We start from the raw sequence: 18,030 nt of genomic DNA, 5'->3' as shown, positions 1-18,030 counted from the left end.
ATTTCTGTGCGACAGCTTTCTTTAGTTGTGGCAAGCGGGGGCCACTCTTCATTGCGGTGCACGGGCCTCTTACTATCACGGCCTCTCTTGTTGCGGAGCACAGGCTCCAGACGCGCAGGCTCAGTAATTGTGGCTCACGGGCCCAGTTGCTCTGCGGCATGTGGGATCTTCCCAGACCAGGGCTCAAACCCGTGTCCCCTGCATTGGCAGGCAGATTCTCAACCACTGCGCCACCAGAGAAGCCCTGTAGGAAATTTTTATTTGTAAATATTTGATGCCCTCTGTTACCTGGGCTTTAACTTTTTCCTAATGAATACAATATGGGGAGGCATTTTGGTAAGATGGTGGTCTTTCCCAACTTCAATTACTAACTACTACTTCAGAGTGAAGCAACTTGGAGGCTCACAGGCTGGTGGGACCTGTAGGGAATATGTGAGTCTGGGGGATATACTGGGATCCAAATGAAAATAAGAGACAAAAACCTATGGCAGTTATCAAAACTTTTGAGTTCTCAGGAAGAACTGTGCCCCAGAGGGGAAGCTTAGTTCCAGTGCATCATGGAGCTTGCTTCCACTGTTTTGATGTTGAATGCCATTCATGGTACTCTAGCAGCTTGATCTGAGCTCCAAAGATGAGGCAAGCCATGAATTGGCAAAGGAAGATAATTCATTTAAAGAAACTCCAGCAGCCAGAGAGGATGAACACGGATTACATCTAGAAGAAGTGACTTCAATGAAATAGAACTATTCGAAGAGATAGATGACAAGTTTAACAAATAAAACAAAACAGAATGTTCCAGTAATCCCGCTCCTGGGCATATATCCAGAGAAAACTCTAATTCGAAAAGATACATGCATGCACTCCAGTGTGCATAGCAACACTATTTATAATAGCCAAGACATGGAAGCAACATAAATGTCTATTAGATGACTGGATAAAGATGTGGTGTGTGTGTATGTATGTATGTGTGCGTGTGTGTGTACACACACACACACACACACACAGTGGAATATTACTCGGCCATAAAAAAGAATGAAATAATGCCATTGCAACAACATGGATGGACCTAGAGATTATCATACTAAGTGAAGTAAGACAGAGAAAGACAAATATCATATGATATCACTTATATGTGGAATCTAAAAAAGTGATACAAATGAACTTGCTTACAAAACAGAAACAGACTCACAAACGTAGAAAACAAACTTATGGTTACCGAAGGAGAAAGGGGAGGGAAGGGATAAATTAGGAGTTTGAGATTAGCAGATACGAACAGCAAGGTCTTACTATATAGCACAGGGAACTATATTCAATATCCTGTAACAAACTCTAATGGAAAAGAATCTGAAAAAGTATATATATATCAAGTTTTATGAATCACTTTTCTATTCACCAGAAACTAACACAACATTGTAAATCAACTATGCTTCAATTAAAACAAAACAAAACAAAACTAAATTATCCTGAGATTCTCAAGAGAAACAGGGTGACATGCTTCTAATCATAGCATGAAAGAATTAAAAAGTGAGGGGAAAAACTTTTCTATATATTAATTTAAGGAGAGAATGATTACTGTTGAGACTCAGATTCGTGGTTTGGAACATTAAGTGGAAGAGTATATCAAAACAGAAAAAAAATATAAAGAAGGAGAAGGAGCAAATGGAGGAGATGCAACAACTAAAGGTATAATAGAGGAGAATTTCTCTGGTTTAAAGAAGGATTGAAAGAACCAACTGAGTTCTGGACCAGAGTGTTAATTTAAGGGTGGAGGGAGACAAAGAACAAGCTGCTTACAAAGGAAAAATAATCAGATATGTGCTGGACTACTCAGTGTGACACTGGAAACTAGAAGATAGTAAAATAACGTCTACAGATTACCAAGAAAAGAATTGTCTATATATACCTAGCTGAAATATCATTCACTTGTTATGGTGAAAGCAAGGTACTTGCAGATGTGCAGGAATTCAGATCCTCCATCTAGGGAAAGTTAAAGGATTCTCACCAAATAATTCTCAACAGAGAATTTAAGAGGCAGAAGAAGAGAGAAAACAGTAGAGATCAAATGAATCTCACAGTGTATTTAATTAAATCTAAATGGTTAATGATAGAGTGACTGTATTTCAGCATACATCTTTGTCCTCTTCATTTTCTGAAAGTTTGCAGCTGATGGAAAAGCTTGATTTGACTCAGGTTCTGTCCCTTTGGCAAGACCATAAATGATGTTCTGTTCTTCTAATGGGGGGCATATACTTTCTGATTATCTTTTTGTAAAGATAACAGTCATTAATACTCAATTCTGGATCCATTAATTCATTGAGAGTTGCAAAATGCTATATTCTAGCATTATTTTTCATTTATAGCTAGAACACTTATATAAAGATGCTTCCCTTTATCTATTTGGTTACTCAGTGATACAGTTCACATAGGGAAGGCAAGGTAAATGTTTGCTTCCCCCCCCCCTTTATCAGCTTACAAGGTAATTAATTGGTTCTTTATCATCTTTTGGGGAGGATAAATTCAGTAATATGTGATAGATTTCAATTCGCTGCAATTATTATTATTGTTTTTCGCTGCAATTATTATCTTTATTGAAGCTCAGATTATCTCATCTTTAGCCAGTGGGAGCAAAGAGGTTCCTGAGTGCTTTTGACATGACAGTGATACTTTTTTGTTTTTGCGGTACGCGGGCCTCTCACTGTTGCGGCCTCTCCCGTTGCGGAGCACCGGCTCCGGACGCGCAGGCTCAGCGGCCATGGCTCACGGGCCTAGCTGCTCTGTAAAGAAAGGGGCAATATTTTTTTTTGTTTCGTTTTGCTTTGCTTTTCTGAAAACCTTAGAATGTTGTCTGAGCTTTTGGGAAGGTGGATTTTACGGATCCATTTGTTTTCTAGGATATTTGGTACTTAGCATGATCTGTGATGTAATTTTTAAGCTGGTATTCCTTGCAATTTATGTTACTTGCAAAGAATAATGGTTTTATTTTTTAGTATGTGTAGAGACCCAAAAGGAATCAGCGTTTCCCAGCAACAGGTATAGAGGCATATGTTAAAATGGTTTATTCAATCATTTAATATTTGAATATTTAATCTGGACCAGTCTCCACAATAGGAGCTCTAGGAAATTCAAACAATTATGAAACCTGCTTTTTTATTTAAAATTTCAGTAAAATAAGTTCCAAGGATTGATTTTAAACTTAATTTATTTTTTCTTTCAGATCTGTCACGAAATCGCCTCTCAGAAATTCCCATAGAAGCATGTCACTTCGTTTCTCTTGAGAATCTCAATTTATACCAAAATTGTATTCGGTATATACCAGAGGCAATTCTAAACTTGCAAGCTCTAACGTTCTTAAATATTAGGTAAGGATTTTTTCTTTTTAATTTTTAGTTTTGTGTGATCTTTTCAATTTTCCTGTTCCCTTTCACTAAAATTTACATTATCTGGGGAATTCCGTGGCGGTCCAGTGGTTAGGACTCCATGCTTCCACTGCAGAGGGCACGGGTTCAATCCCTGGTTGGGAAACTAAGATCCCACATGCCGTGCGGCCAAAAAATAAAAATAATAATTAAAAAAAAATTTATATTGTCTGTTTATATCAGCAGTATCTCGACATATTCTTAGACTAAATTAGCAGTATTTTCTATATCCCTCTAGTTTCTCCCTTTGTCTTTGTGTTTGTAATAATTAACAAACTCTAAGAGACATTAGCCTAATAGACTTGGAGCAGTCTTGTAGCAGTGGTTTTCCGATTACATTTTCAAGTAAGCTTCATCAAATGAGAATCGTACATCTGAAATTACTTTGTTTGGTTTTTGTGATTACGTATTTTTGTGTACTAAGTTCTGAATATATAAATGCATTTATTCAACTCACTTACTCCATTTTTTCACATCTTACAAGAATTCTTTTGTTATTTTATTTCATTATAAAAGTTATAAATGTTGACTGGAGAAGATAAACAAATGTAGAAAAGTAAAGGAAATTCATCAAAATGTTGTGTCTGAGTTATATAATTATAGGTGAACTTTTACTTTTTTGTAGGCTTTTAGTCAAATTTTTAAATGAGTTTTTCCCCTTCTCATTAAATATCCTTTGGAAATATTTTTATATGTAATCATTTTAATGCACAGTTTATATATTTCTGAAACTCATTTTCCCTCTCGGATATTTATTCTCTCAGTTTTTTCCCATGATCAAAGTAGCACTAGTAGACAGTTTTGTATGTGAATGTCTAATTATTAGATTTTAAAAGTTTTAAAGGCTTATGATCTGTGTTAGTAAAATCATCAAAGATCTTGAAAAGGGGGGGGCAATTGTTACTAAGGATTAAGATGTTAAATCTGCATAAGTAAAATTTTAACTTATTTTTATCCTAATGATAGATGTGTTTTTTACTTTCAGTTCTGATTTGTATATTTTTGTATAAATAAAAATTCCTTACCTATCCTTCAGTTAATATGATATATTTGAAATCACAATCTGTCCCTTATTTCCCATAGAATTATATTTGGGTCGTTTATGTACATTTGGTTATAATAATGTAATGATGAGGGAAGTAAATTACAGACACTTTGTATATAACTCTTTGGAAGGAAGAGGAGAGGATGTTAGTTATCTACCCTATTTTAAAATCATTTTTTCCTATATAAATTTAATAAAATAATAATATGTTTTGTTTATATGGCACTTCATTATTTACAAAGGAGTTTTGTGGTGCAAGAGTCCTGTAAGCCCTGTGATTTACAGATGAGGAATCTGTGTAGGATGCAGATAAATTAAATGCTGTGCCTAAAAACACAAAAGCTGACAAGTGAGGAAATGAAGACTTGAACTCAAATCTAATATCCTGTTTGTTCCTTGCAAGACTTAACTTTGTTAGTATACTTAGTATAGAATGAGAAAGATGGCAGTTTTTTTCCTTGAGTGGTGGACTCTGACTTTTCTCTTTTTCTACTTACCCATTTAGTCGAAACCAGCTATCAACATTGCCAGTACACTTGTGTGATTTACCATTGAAAGTCTTAATTGCTAGTAATAACAAATTGGTCTCACTTCCAGAAGAAATTGGACATCTCAGACATTTAACAGAACTTGTAAGTTAATATTTCATTTTTTGATTGTTTTGTATATATGTGTGTGTATGTATATATATACACACACACACACACACACACACACACACTCTCTTTTGTGTTTTTGAGTTATTTTCAAGTACTGATAATGAAGTTTTACTGATTGATGAGCTCTCAAGTGCTTCAACACAGAATTAGGAAAGAACTGAAAGTACAAGTCTTATCAAAGTCTAATCAGGTTCTAATGAATATTAAGTGATTTCTATGTTACTAAACTTCTGAGACATAATTTAATAAAGGGTTTGAATTTTTTAAATTAAATCTTGTTAATAGCATCAATATTCTGATTTTTGGTTAGTGCCTATAGGGAATGGGCAGTACAAAGGTCAGGTTTACTTTTTTACCTTATAGGCTATCTTTAGAACCTAGCTCCCACTCTAAAGTGAGCTATTCTTTATATTTTCTAAGAAGCTTAACCTTCACCTACCACTTCTTGTTATTCTTGAGTGCTTTTGTTCTGGGCATGGGAATAAGACTTTTCTTATTTAATCACCACAATAACATTATGAATTGTTATCATCATATTATAGCTGAGGAAACCAGCACTCAAGATAGGTTAAGTAATTTGCCAAAGGTTCCAAAGGTTCCATAACTGAAGTAGAATTTGAAACCAGTCTACCTTAACTCCAGAACCTATGATTCCTATTTCTGAAATGGTCAAATACAATTATGTCCATTGAGATTTGGGAGTATAATTCCATGTAGGTTTATTAACAAAGATGTATGTACATCATAAACAAAAAATAAATACAGTTGGCCTTCTGTTTTTGTAGGTTCTGCATCTGTGGATTCAACCAACGGTGAATCAAAAATATTTTTTTAAAAAATTTTCTGGGAATTCCATGGTGGTCCAGTGGTTAGAACTCTGCACTTTCACTGCCAAGGGCGTGGGTTCGATCCCTGGTCGGGGAACTAAGATCCCACAAGCCATGCAGCATGGCCAAAAAAAAAGAAATCAAATTTTTTTTCCAGAAGTCTCTAAAAAGGAAAATTTGAATTTGCCGTGTGTGACAATTATTTACATAGTGTTTACCTTGTATCAGGTATTATAAGTAATCTAGAGATGCTTGAAAGCATACAGGAGGATGTATGTAGGTTATATGCAAATTATGCACCATTTTATATGACACTCGAGCATCCATGGATTTTGGTATCCTCGGAGCCAATCCCTTGCAGATACTGAGGGACAACTGACTGTACACATAAAAGTCTAATTGGACCACATGTTGGGTCACTTTTTTTTTTTCAGGTGGATTATGAATATAAAAGGTCACATATAAGAACTCACAAATATATTAAATTTAGAGTCTAGATACTAGACCACTATTTAAACTTTCTGTTTCTAGTTATTGAATCCTAAATGCTTTAAAGATAGATATGTCTCACAGAAGGTGCTTTTAGCTTTCTATGAAAGAAGTGAGTTGTTACTTCAGTCATAAAAAACAGCTTGTGGCAGAGTAAAAATTAATAATCGTAATGCTCCTGATTCCCTCGTGGGTCTTTCTGCAGCATCCTTATTGCTTCTTTTCCTTTTTTTTCCCTTCATTTTTTTTTTTTAGTGGAAGTAAAGTGCTGTCTTTCAACATACATAATTTCTGAGAGAGATATTATAGATTGCTATTCCCTTCTGGTTCAGACTCAATCTTCCTATCCTTTCGACTTCTTTATTTATTTATTTTTTGGCTGCATTGGGTCTTTGTTGCTGCACACGGGCTTTCTCTAGTTGCAGCAAGCAGGGGCTACGCTTCATTGCAGTGCAGTCTCTTGTTGTGGAGCATGGGCTCTAGGCATGCGGGCTTCAGTAGTTGTGGCTTGCGGGCTCTAGAGCACAGGCTCAGTAGTTGTGGTGCACGGGCTTAGTTGCTTCGTGGCATGTGGGATCTTCCTGGACCAGGGCTCGAACCCATGTCCCATACATTGGCAGATGGATTCTTAACCAGTGATCCCTTGACTTCTTTTAGAACCCTTTTAGCTTTGATACCTAGAGCATTGGGCTAAGAAGTCTAGCTTCTGATTCTACTTCAATCATGAATGGGTAGGAAAGGTAAAAATAGTATTATTTCTTTCTGAGAATATTTTGGGAAAATTTAAAAATAATGTCTGAAGCTTATTGAAGTTTTTTGTAAGTGGTCTTTTCTAATAACAAGTCTCAGTATTTTCTTTTTATTTATATATTGGAGGAATTTTAAGTGTTACTGTGGCATCTTAGAGCTTTTATTAACCTAGACAGCTTCTTGTTGCTATGCATGGGTTTACAAATTCTGGCTTGTCTCAGAATTATGGAATCCTGAAATTATCAATCTTGGAACCTTGGAGTCAGTCTCTTTTCAGAACCAGTGGAATCAAGCTATTTGCCAAGATACCAGAAGGCCTACCTAATATATGTATTAGAATCAGGTTGATGAGCTGCTAATAGAATAGTATCTACTTTTTCCATAGCCTTTGAGTTATATGTACTTTATTATTTTTCCCTCATGTTCAGTTTGATAAAGAATGATTTGAGTCATCTTCAGTGCATTTTTATTTTATATTCTTGAATAGTTGAACTTGTATTTTGAGAATGGGATTTCCTTTCAAATAATTTTATCATTATAATTTTTATCATAGTTTTGTTTTTTCTTCTAGTTTCTTTAGAACAATATAAAATAAAAATATTGTCCTAAAGATCTGTTCTAATACCTTTTTTTTTAACCTTTTCACCAACATTTTCATTTGATCTGATATTCTAGGCCTCCTGTCCACATCTTAAGTCATTTAATTTTAGTTCTGCTCACAAAATTAATGTAGATCTATATACAGTGTATAGAGTCTGTCAAAAGCCTATACATTTTAAAAATTAAATGCTATTGCAAACTATGGGATTATTCTTGGACACAGAATCATAGTATTTTTTACAACAAGAGGGGTATTATCTTGTCCAACCTCATTTTACAGATAGTTTAAAGCATGCAAGTTTGTAATATTAGTACAATTCTTTACTTTGTATCTTTTTGAAATAGGATGTGAGCTGCAATGAAATTCAAACAATCCCTTCCCAAATTGGTAATTTGGAGGCCTTGCGAGACCTTAATGTAAGAAGAAATCACTTAGTACGTTTGCCTGAAGGTAAGAAATTGTGAAATAGTTTTTTTTGTTTTGTTTTGTTTCTTGCCTTTTTATTTTAAAGATCTCTCAGACTGATGGGCACTTCAAAAATGTATAAAAGTTACAGCCAGTATTTGAAATGTAATGGTTTCTTTAATATGTGCTATCTCTTCCGTTGTGGATTTTAAAAGCTAGACTCTTCAGTGAAGAGCTCCAATAACTATTTAACAGTGATTGTAATTTTAGATCCTGTTAACTGATATAATCAATAACTCAGGGTAAGATCACTGGAAATTTCAGTTGGCATAACTACTTAGGAGAAACATAACATGTTTTTGATAAGGGGATAGTTTAGTATAATGAAAATATTCCTGCAGTTAGCACTGACTGACTTAAAATGGACTTGATTTGAATTTAATAATTTTATCCTTCACTGGAAATGTTCAGATAGAGGCTAATTAACTGTGTGGAGGTGATGTGTAAAATGAATAATGAATGGAGTGAGAGACTGCACTAGGAGACTGGTTGTCTTAGGCTGACTATAAGTTCTGGTACATGTATTTGAATGATAAAAATGATTAAACAAATTAATTAGGTATAATTGATCAATCGTTCAAAAATATAAATTCATGAAAGAGAAAGCTACAAGAGAAAGTGAAAATGGTGAAAATCATTATTTTATTAAATCAGAATATATATTTCTTTAATTTTATTATGTAAAATTTCATATCTAAATGAGAGCAATGAATCACCCAACTACATCAGTCATTAGCTCATGGAAGTTCTTGTTTCAGCTCTACTCCCGTCCTCTTTCTCTTGCTCTGTCCTCTACATTAACTTGAAACAACTTCCAAAAATTCATCTATAAACATTTCAGAATGTCTGTCTCAAAGATAAGGAATCTTTAGAAGATGTTTTCGTGACAGTGATTATCTAGGTTCTTCTACAAAATACGACTTTTAATGTACAGTAAATATTGAATTAACTAATGATGCTTTTGCTGCATTGTAGAATCCAGATGTTTATACCAATTTGATCCTGTATGATACTGAGTTCTAATATACTAGTGTGTGTAGCTTTGACATTTTTTGATCCCGAGTAAGCGTCTCAGAAAGTGATTTTCATTCCACTTTTATACATTTACTGCAACCATACTACCCAAAATCCTGCATATCTTTCCCCTCAGTAGGCTTGTCCAGTAACCTTTATACCTTTTATCTTCAGAGCCTTCCTCATTTCCTCCTGGTTCTGCCTTCTACCACCTCAGCAGGGGGAATGCAGGCCATTAGCAGGACCGACCAAAATCATGACTGACATATAACTCAAAATTTCTATCAGGATTACCCCTCTACTCAGGACCCACCTACTGTGGTTGATCTTTAAAGGCTTACTAATACAATAATACTGACTTAATATGAAATTAAATAATCAAAACAATTGAGGTTTTGGTGAAAATGAAAATCCGGGATTTCAGATGATGATTGCAGTCTGATAGTTTTATCATCTAATTTATTTCTCTATCTTATTTTGAATGCATATTACCAAGAAAATTGTCACACAGATAGTTTCAAATTTTTTTTGTAGACTTATCTTGTAATCTCAGCATACTCAGTTAAACTGAGATGACAGGAAAGCTTCATCCAACACCCACACAAGTTAGTGTGGAAGTTCATGTTCCTTGGTGATCTCTAACATATTACAGTTTGGTAGATAAAGATATTACATCTTTTGTTATATTGTCATTTTGATTTTAAATTAATTTTAATTTTTATCAAATACATTATTCAAAAAGTCAAACAGTAATAAAAAGCTTAAAATAAATAATAGCATTCTCCTGCCTCAGTCATTCCTCTCTCCAGTTTCAATGGCCAGAAGCATATACCTTCAAGTCCTTTGACTCTTTCCACTACTATTTGCTGACACATTTCTAAGTGATCTGCTTTTACAGCTATTGCTGGATTTATCAACTTTGACATTTTGTTTTTATTGTTGTTTTTCTAGAGTTAGTAAGTCCTTTTTAAAAAAATTTACTTAGCTTTTTATGTACCTGTGGCTAATTCCTCCCTCTTTTTCCAGCAGCCTTATTAGTCAAACCAATCAGATTATGTATCTTTCTTTTTTTCCCCTGAATATCTCCCTCATTGAACCTTTTTTCTTTCTCTTCCAGTCTGGACTGGTTGTTCTCTGTTATTTTCTGCCTAGCTTTTCTTCTTCTTTGCTGAACTCTTATTCCTCTTATTCCTGGACTTCATGTCTTCTTTCTTACTTTTTTTTTTTTTTTAATTTCAGCTTTATTGAGGTATAACTGACAAATAATTCCTCTTTCTTACTTTACTCCCTTGTTTTGCTAAAAGGGCATCTTCTAGTAATTTCCTGAGAACATGTCATAGGAAAACATTTTTTGAGATTTCACTTGAAAAGAAATATCTCTATTCTGTGCTCACTGTTGATTAATAATTTGGTTATAAATTCTCGGTTGAAAATTATTGTGTCAAATGATTTTCAAGTCTTTTTTCGCTTTTAGCTTTCAATTTTAAAAATTAATGGTTGAAGGACTTCCCTGGCAGTGCAGGGGTTAAGACTTAACACTGCAGGAGGCATGGGTTCAATCCCTGGTCAGGGCACTAAGATCCCACATGCTGCATGGCACGGCTCAAAAAAAAAAAAAAAAAAATGGTGGAAAATTTGATGCCATTCCTAATTCCAGTCCATTGTTTGTTACCAGTTTTTTCCTCTGGAATATTTTAAGGTCTTCCCTTTTTTTTCCCTACCGCTCTGAAGTTTTATGATGATGTGCCATAGTATGAGTTGTTTTAATTCAATAAAATAGATACTTGGTGGGCTTCTATCTAAACCAGAGATTCACATCCTTCGTTTAGATAGATCCTTCTATCTAAACCAGAGATTCACATCCTTCGTTCTAAACCAGAGATTCACATCCTTCGATTTACATCCTTTGATATAAGATATAAGAAATTGTCTTATATCTCTTTTTTGATAATTTCCTATCTTCCGATTTCTCTGTTTTCTCTTTCTAGAATTTTTGTGAATTAGATATTGGACTCCTTTAATTGATCCTATGGTTTTCTTATCTTTTTTATTGTCCATTTCTTCATCATTTTGTTTAACCAGGTGGTAAACAGTTCCAACCGTTTATACTCTAACCATTCTTCTGAATTTTTAATTTCTGCCATCGTATTTTTCATCTCTAAGAACGCTTGTTTTTCTCAGATTTTTTATTTTTATTTATTTATTTATTTATTTGCGGAACGCGGGCCTCTCACTGTTGTGGCCTCTCCCGCTGCGGAGCAACAGGCTCTGGATGCGCAGGCTCAGCGGCCATGGCTCACGGACACAGCCGTTCCGCGGCATGTGGGATCTTCCCGGCCCGGGGCACGAACCCATGTCCCCTGCATCGGCAGGCGGACTCTCAACCACTGCGCTACCAGGGAAGCCCTTTCTCTGATTTTTTAAAAAAACATTCCTTTCTTGTTTCAGTAATTTAGTATTTTATCTCTCTGAAATTAGAGACATTAATTCTAGTTTTTTGTGTGTGTGTGTGGTACGCGGGCCTCTCACTGTTGTGGCCTCTCCCGTTGCGGAGCACAGGCTCCAGATGCGCAGGCTCAGCGGCCATGGCTCACGGGCCCAGCCGCTCCGCAGCATGTGGTATCTTCCCGGACTGGGGCACAACCCGTGTCTCCTGCATCGGCAGGCAGACTCTCAACCACTGTGCCACCAGGGAAGCCCAATTCTAATTTTTAAAAGTTTTCTTTTATTTTCTATATATTACCTATTTTTTCAGAGCTCTTTTTATCGATTGGCTTGCGTGTTTTGATTTCTGTCTTACATGTTGGAGGCTCTTCTAATTGTGGATCATGTACTGTCTGTATAGAGCTAATTAGAAATTCCAAGTATACTGAGCAGGAATTGTATAATAGTAGTTAAGCAGTAAGCTGGATATTTTATTGGGGGAAACTCCCTATCAATATCTAAAGGCCTTTTATATGGAACAATATAGTTTCTCCAGAGAAAGATGTTTTCCTTCTTCTACAGTGTTGTGTATGTTCCTAACTACTGCCAGTCAGGAGCTGGGGATGGGGTAAGGTTGGGGAGGAAAGTGCTAAGGTCTTGTGGTCAAGTTTGTAGACTTTTACTTAAATCCTCCATTTTCAGCAGGGAACTCATCCTGACTTTCCATTGTGCCTGCGGTCCTTGAGTTCAGAGCCTTTCAATTCAGCTCCTGTCATGATTGGAAAGGAGTAGTTACCTAGCTGCATGAGTTGGGATTGAAGATCTAGGCATCTAACCTGTTCTTTATACAGATTATCATGTAATCCTTGTGTTATTCACACCTTTCTGTGGTATCAGACCTAGTTTCTAAGACTTTCTGTTGTTCTATAAGGGGTCAAATAGTTTGCTTTTCATTAATATTACCATCCCTAAGCAACTAGATTTCATTTTATGCCACTTTGCTGTATATCAGTTAATCACTAAGAAAGAATGGAAGTGAATACTTATGTTAAATCCATTATATTTAGCTAGAAGCTCCTGAAAAAAGTTGTCTAGTTTTGAAATTATCATTAACTGTTTATTTCCACCTTATCTCCCTGCAGAGCTAGCAGAGTTGCCTTTGATACGGTTAGACTTTTCCTGCAATAAAATTACAACAATCCCTGTTTGTTATCGGAATCTCAGGCACCTACAGATGATCACCTTAGATAATAATCCACTACAATCTCCTCCTGCACAGGTAAACCATAGTTGACTTGAAGTATGTTATGAACTTTTTTGACAAAAGATGAAGTTTAAAAGTTATAAGTTATATGTATTTATCTTTTTTTTTAGAAATTAAGTTCTTTTAAAATAAATTCACAACTTATATGTATTCTTTAGAAGCCTTGAATAAATGGGATGGAAGATAGGTAATATTCCAAAAATGTTTTTCCTTTCACTAAATTGACTTCTTTTTAATTTGAAGGAGTCTTAAAGTTTTTTTCTAATAAAATTTGAGTTATTTCTTTCTAGTAAAACTTAAATGTAGACAATGTAAATGCTAAAGACAAAATACTCAGCTTACAGAACTAAAGATCATCAATGTATCTCTCATGACCATTGTTTTTGTACTTTCCTATTTTCTAAAATCTTAAGTTCCTCGTTTAGTCAGTTTGGTCATTTGTTTATCAGTGACTGAAATGAAACTACTTAATAAAGTTATTATAAGGTAGCTTTACAAATAGATTCTAGACATTCTGTAGTCTAAAAAGTGTTGACCAGCTTATATTTTTCACTGTAGCTTTCCTTACTCTGCAATTAATTGATGGTCTTGTACAAGCCTCTGTATGGCAACTGTTAAACTTTATGAGTAAACTTCATAACTATAGAAAGGCCTCATAATCCTAAAGAATTTGTGTGTTGACTGTGGGACGGAAGTCAGTAGGTAGCAACAGAAGTGTATATAACTTTTTTAATCATTTCCTGCTTTTCTCTCTTACAGGAAGTAAGATTGAAAACGTAATTGTGCATGATTGTTGGATTCCTAAAAACAAAAGTTACCAATATAATCCATGGGGAGCAATGCTTTAAATCCCTGACTATGCCTAACCAATCAATATAAGTTTACTTGGTATTCTAACAGTGTTTATAATCATAAATTATTTATTTTATATGTTACTGAAACTTATTAGTGACTAGAAAACAAAAACCTACATTTATATCACTTAAACGCCTAAAGTAACAAATGATATAATGTTATAATCAGTACATTTTTTAATATTACTGTATATACTTGATAGAAATGCCTTCTATTTCCAATATACATTAAGTAAAAATGTGTTTTTATTTTAAAATGCTAGGGGACACATATATTTCAGATGAGTAATAATTTGGTTGTATTTATATGTTACTTTGTTTAGATATGTATAAAAGGCAAAATCCACATATTTAAATACCTGAACATACAGGCTTGTAAGATTGCTCCAGATCTGCCAGATTATGATAGAAGACCCATGGGTTTTGGCTCCTGGTGAGTATGTTGTATTCTTTTATTATTATATTCCATCTCACAGAGAATCAAATAAACTGAACCTTTAAATTTACCTGACTCTTTGTTTGACCAAAGGGAAATATCCTAGTCTGACACAATTTTTCTCAGAATGCTTATATTAAGTAAAAGTTGATTACATAGATGTGACAAAGTGTAGTCCTAAGTCAGGGTTTCTCAGCCTCAGCACTGTTGATATATTGAACTAGACAATTCTTTGTGGTGAGCTGTCCTATACATTGGAAGGTGTTTAACAGCATCCCTGGCATCTGTAGCACCTTCCAAAGTGACAAACAAAACTGTCTCCAGTAATTGCCAAATATCCTCTGAGGGGTCCCCAGTTGAAAACTACTGGTCTAAATGACTTGAATACTAACTTTGGCTCTCCTGTTAACTAGCTCTGTGACTTAAGGCAAGTCATTCAAACTTTTTGGGCTTCATTTTTCCCAGAGGGAGTGAAGGGGTTGGATTTGATGACCTTTAATGTCTCTTCACGATCTTTTAAGTCTGTGAATCCCTCAGCTACATATAACACCTGACTTTTACAAAGTTACTTTTTGGCATTCCCAACCAATGGAACAATCTTAAGTAGCAGGAATTAAATTCAAAAAGCCTTTTAACAGGCAAAATTGATGTCTCAGTGAAGGTGCAGTAATATTCATAGACTTTACTCAAAAGAGAACGCTTTAGGCCTTCTCTTGGAACTTGTCACATTTACGTAAAAGCACAGTCCTAACCTTCTCAGTGTCCTAGTCTAAAACAGATTAACAAACTTCTATTTTGGTAGAGTTAAGTTAACAAACTTCTATTTTGGTAGAGTTTCTAAAAGCAGGCATTAAAAATACAAAAATAATTTGAAGGAAAAAAAAACTGTAAAAAGCAGATGCATAGGGAATTCCCTGGTGGTCCAGTAGTTAGGACTTCTCACTTCTAGTGCAGGGGGCCTGGGTTTGATCCCTGGTCAGGGAACTGAGATCCTGCAAGCTGTGTGGCACAGCCAAAAAAAAACAAAAACAAAACAAAAAAGCAGATGCATATTCAAGTTAGTGATAAACTCTGAAAGGGAGGAAGATTCTGTGTGAATGAGGCATAAGGGGGCTTCTCATTGGAGTGGCTTCTCGTTGCGCAGCAGGTGCTCTAGGCGCACAGGCTTCAGTAGTTGCAGTGCACGGGCTCAGCCGCAACTGGAGAAAGCCCACGCACAGCAACGAAGACCCAACACAGCCGATAGATAGATAGATAGATAGATAGATAAACCCTTTTAACTCTGAGAGGACTGAAAGCACATATGTGGTGTTAAGGAGGACATAAAAGGTTTTGCCAGATGGTAGGGATTAGGTCTTACACAATGTGCTAATCTAGACCTCTCTTAGAGGAAGGATTTTGGCAGTGGGGGTGGATATGAGGAGACCCAGACCACTAATACCAAGAATTTAAAATTTTCTCCATTATCTCCTTTTCATTTCTTTTTCCTCCTACCTCAGTTCATTACTTATAATATGGAACTCTTGTTTCTTATTTATAGAAGAAAGTTTTGTTTTTCGTATTTAAATATTTCTAAAAGTTTCTACTCCTGTACTCTTAAAATAGATGTACAATAAATAAAAGTAGGTTTTCTTTTATATATATACTAATTTATTTTCTCCCTTGGAGTTAGTAATCCTTGGGAAGGAAAAGTATTCCTCTCCAGAAATAGCAGAGTAGGAACATTAAACTGCTACTGTTGCCTTTGAGGTTTGTGTGTAAGATATGAATAATGATTACTGGGTATGTGTATATGAGGGTATGCCTGAAGAAACCAAGGAGGAAGCATCATTACCTGTATGAACAGTGAGCTTTGGTTGAGGGCTGCAGTGCTAATTGCAGAACCTATTTCTCTCTGTGACTCTATCCTTAGTTTTGAAGACTAATTAGTCTTGGCCTAATTTTTTTTTAAATATAGCAACTTCATTATTTTACTTTAAAAACATATCAAGAAATCCTGGGAAGAGACTTGTGTGTATTTGCTAAGAGATACAGGAAGGCTTGAGTCAATAGAGAAACCTTTCCTAAATAGGAAGTCTAAATAGCATAAACGTGTCATGTTTCTCCAAAGGAATTAGTAATTATAGATCTAATATATTCCATTCCCTATAATAATCCCTAATTATGCTCCCTAGGTTAATCTGTCTTATGCATTTTCCATTTTTTCCAGAGTTATGTTACTTTATTATATATATATATATATATATATATATATATATATATATATATAACAAAAATATTTCCTTCAACTCCTCATGCACCAGCAAATGAGACATCATACTTTCATGTCTTTCTCACTAAGGTACAGATTAGTAAGACTGCATTGTAGTTAGCAGTGCATTTATTCAAAATGCAGTCATGGAGTCAGAAGGCCTTAGTTCTAGCTCTGGATCTCTGTACTATTAGGCAGTTCACTTAACCTCTCTGACCCTTGGTTTCTTCAATGTGATCTTTACCCTGTTTATATTTCTAACAGTAGTTGTGAGGATCAAATGATCTGTGTTTGAAAGTGCTTTGCTGACCATAAAGCCCTATATGAATATTAGGCATTAGAGTTATTAGCTGTCTACTGTGATCTTGGACAAATTTAGTCTAAGAGTTCTGTTTTGCTAAAGAGAATTTTTATTAATCCTGTAGCTCTTCAGGTATTCAGTACAAGTTACTGCTGTGGTAATTTCAATCCTTAGTTGCAACTTTCTAACTACTTTTGTGTAGCATAAAAACAACACACAGTCTTTCTTAAATCATTTTATAAAGGTCACAAATGTTTTTACTCATTTTCAGTTGTAAATGTTTCCAACTCCTTTAGCAATTTACACTGTTGTGATAACTTTCTTATTTTATACAATGGCACACATTTTTTAAAATAGTGATCTAAAGTGAACTATGCTTTTTTGCTGTGATGATTTTAAGCAGCTTTAGACTAAATATATTTATTTATGATGACGTGGCAGTGAGCCAAAACTAAGGAACAACTAAGCCACTGGTAAGAAAAGTCCTGCCTCTGTATCCTCGGTAGTGGAATTAATTCTCTACAACAAGCCTGAGCTTGTGAAAGCAGTGGCCATCCTTTATTCATATTTATATTCTAAGCAGCTGGAAAACTGCCTGGCATTCAATAAATGTTTGGTGAACTAAACTCAAATGAAGCAGATTTGGTGACTCTCTCTTAAGAACACATTCTTCATAGAATGATAACTTTTATTTAATGCTTTGTGCAGGTCCTTAGCTTATATTTTCTCAAGTAATCTTTATAGCAACTCTGTGAGATAGGTGTTGTTAATCTTTTTTTTTTTAAACTTATGAGAAAACAGAGGTTGAAAGAGGTAAAACAGGTTAATTAAAGTCACATAGCTAAGAAATGATGGTGCCAAGTTATCAGTCCAGATCTGTTAAATTATTTGAAAAAAGCCATATTTTAAACTCCTTACTGCACTATACTGATTCACAGTTCATCTCCCTGCCACACAGAGTAACATAAGCATTTGAATCCATTTTATGCTAGGTAGTTTACTAAAGAGACTGGACTTTCTAATAGGACATAGCTGGAGCCTGGCTGGCACAACTCTTCCTGGCCTCACAAAGGCCATATTTATACATAGGGTGACCATCTGTCCTAGTTTACCTGTGACTAAGGAGTTTTCTGGGACATAGGACTTTAGTGCTAAAACCAGGAAAATCCTGAACAAACCTGGAGGGTTGGTTAACCTATGTCTCACTTTAGTCTTATCAGTCTAATCTCTGAGA

At 35.0% G+C, this 18,030-nt stretch overlaps 1 protein-coding gene across 12 annotated transcripts in view; it reads left to right on the top strand.

The window, feature by feature from the left end:
- Nucleotides 1-18,030, top strand: part of LRCH3 (leucine rich repeats and calponin homology domain containing 3) — a 115,927-nt gene that overhangs the window by 38,919 nt on the left and 58,978 nt on the right. For 11 of the 12 annotated variants that reach the window (XM_060298204.1, XM_030859176.2, XM_030859158.2 and 8 more), the window contains exons 2-6: nt 3,215-3,359; nt 4,967-5,093; nt 8,132-8,237; nt 12,833-12,969; nt 14,132-14,241. In XM_060298204.1, the coding sequence (XP_060154187.1) occupies nt 3,215-3,359; nt 4,967-5,093; nt 8,132-8,237; nt 12,833-12,969; nt 14,132-14,241 (625 nt within the window). The remainder of the gene's footprint in view (nt 1-3,214; nt 3,360-4,966; nt 5,094-8,131; nt 8,238-12,832; nt 12,970-14,131; nt 14,242-18,030) is intronic. The other variant, XM_030859178.2, reaches the window with a different exon arrangement.

This window comes from Globicephala melas, chromosome 4 (genome assembly GCF_963455315.2).
Source record: "Globicephala melas chromosome 4, mGloMel1.2, whole genome shotgun sequence".
Classification (NCBI taxonomy): Eukaryota; Metazoa; Chordata; class Mammalia; order Artiodactyla; family Delphinidae; genus Globicephala; species Globicephala melas.
This window is presented reverse-complemented; position numbering and strand designations above follow the sequence as displayed.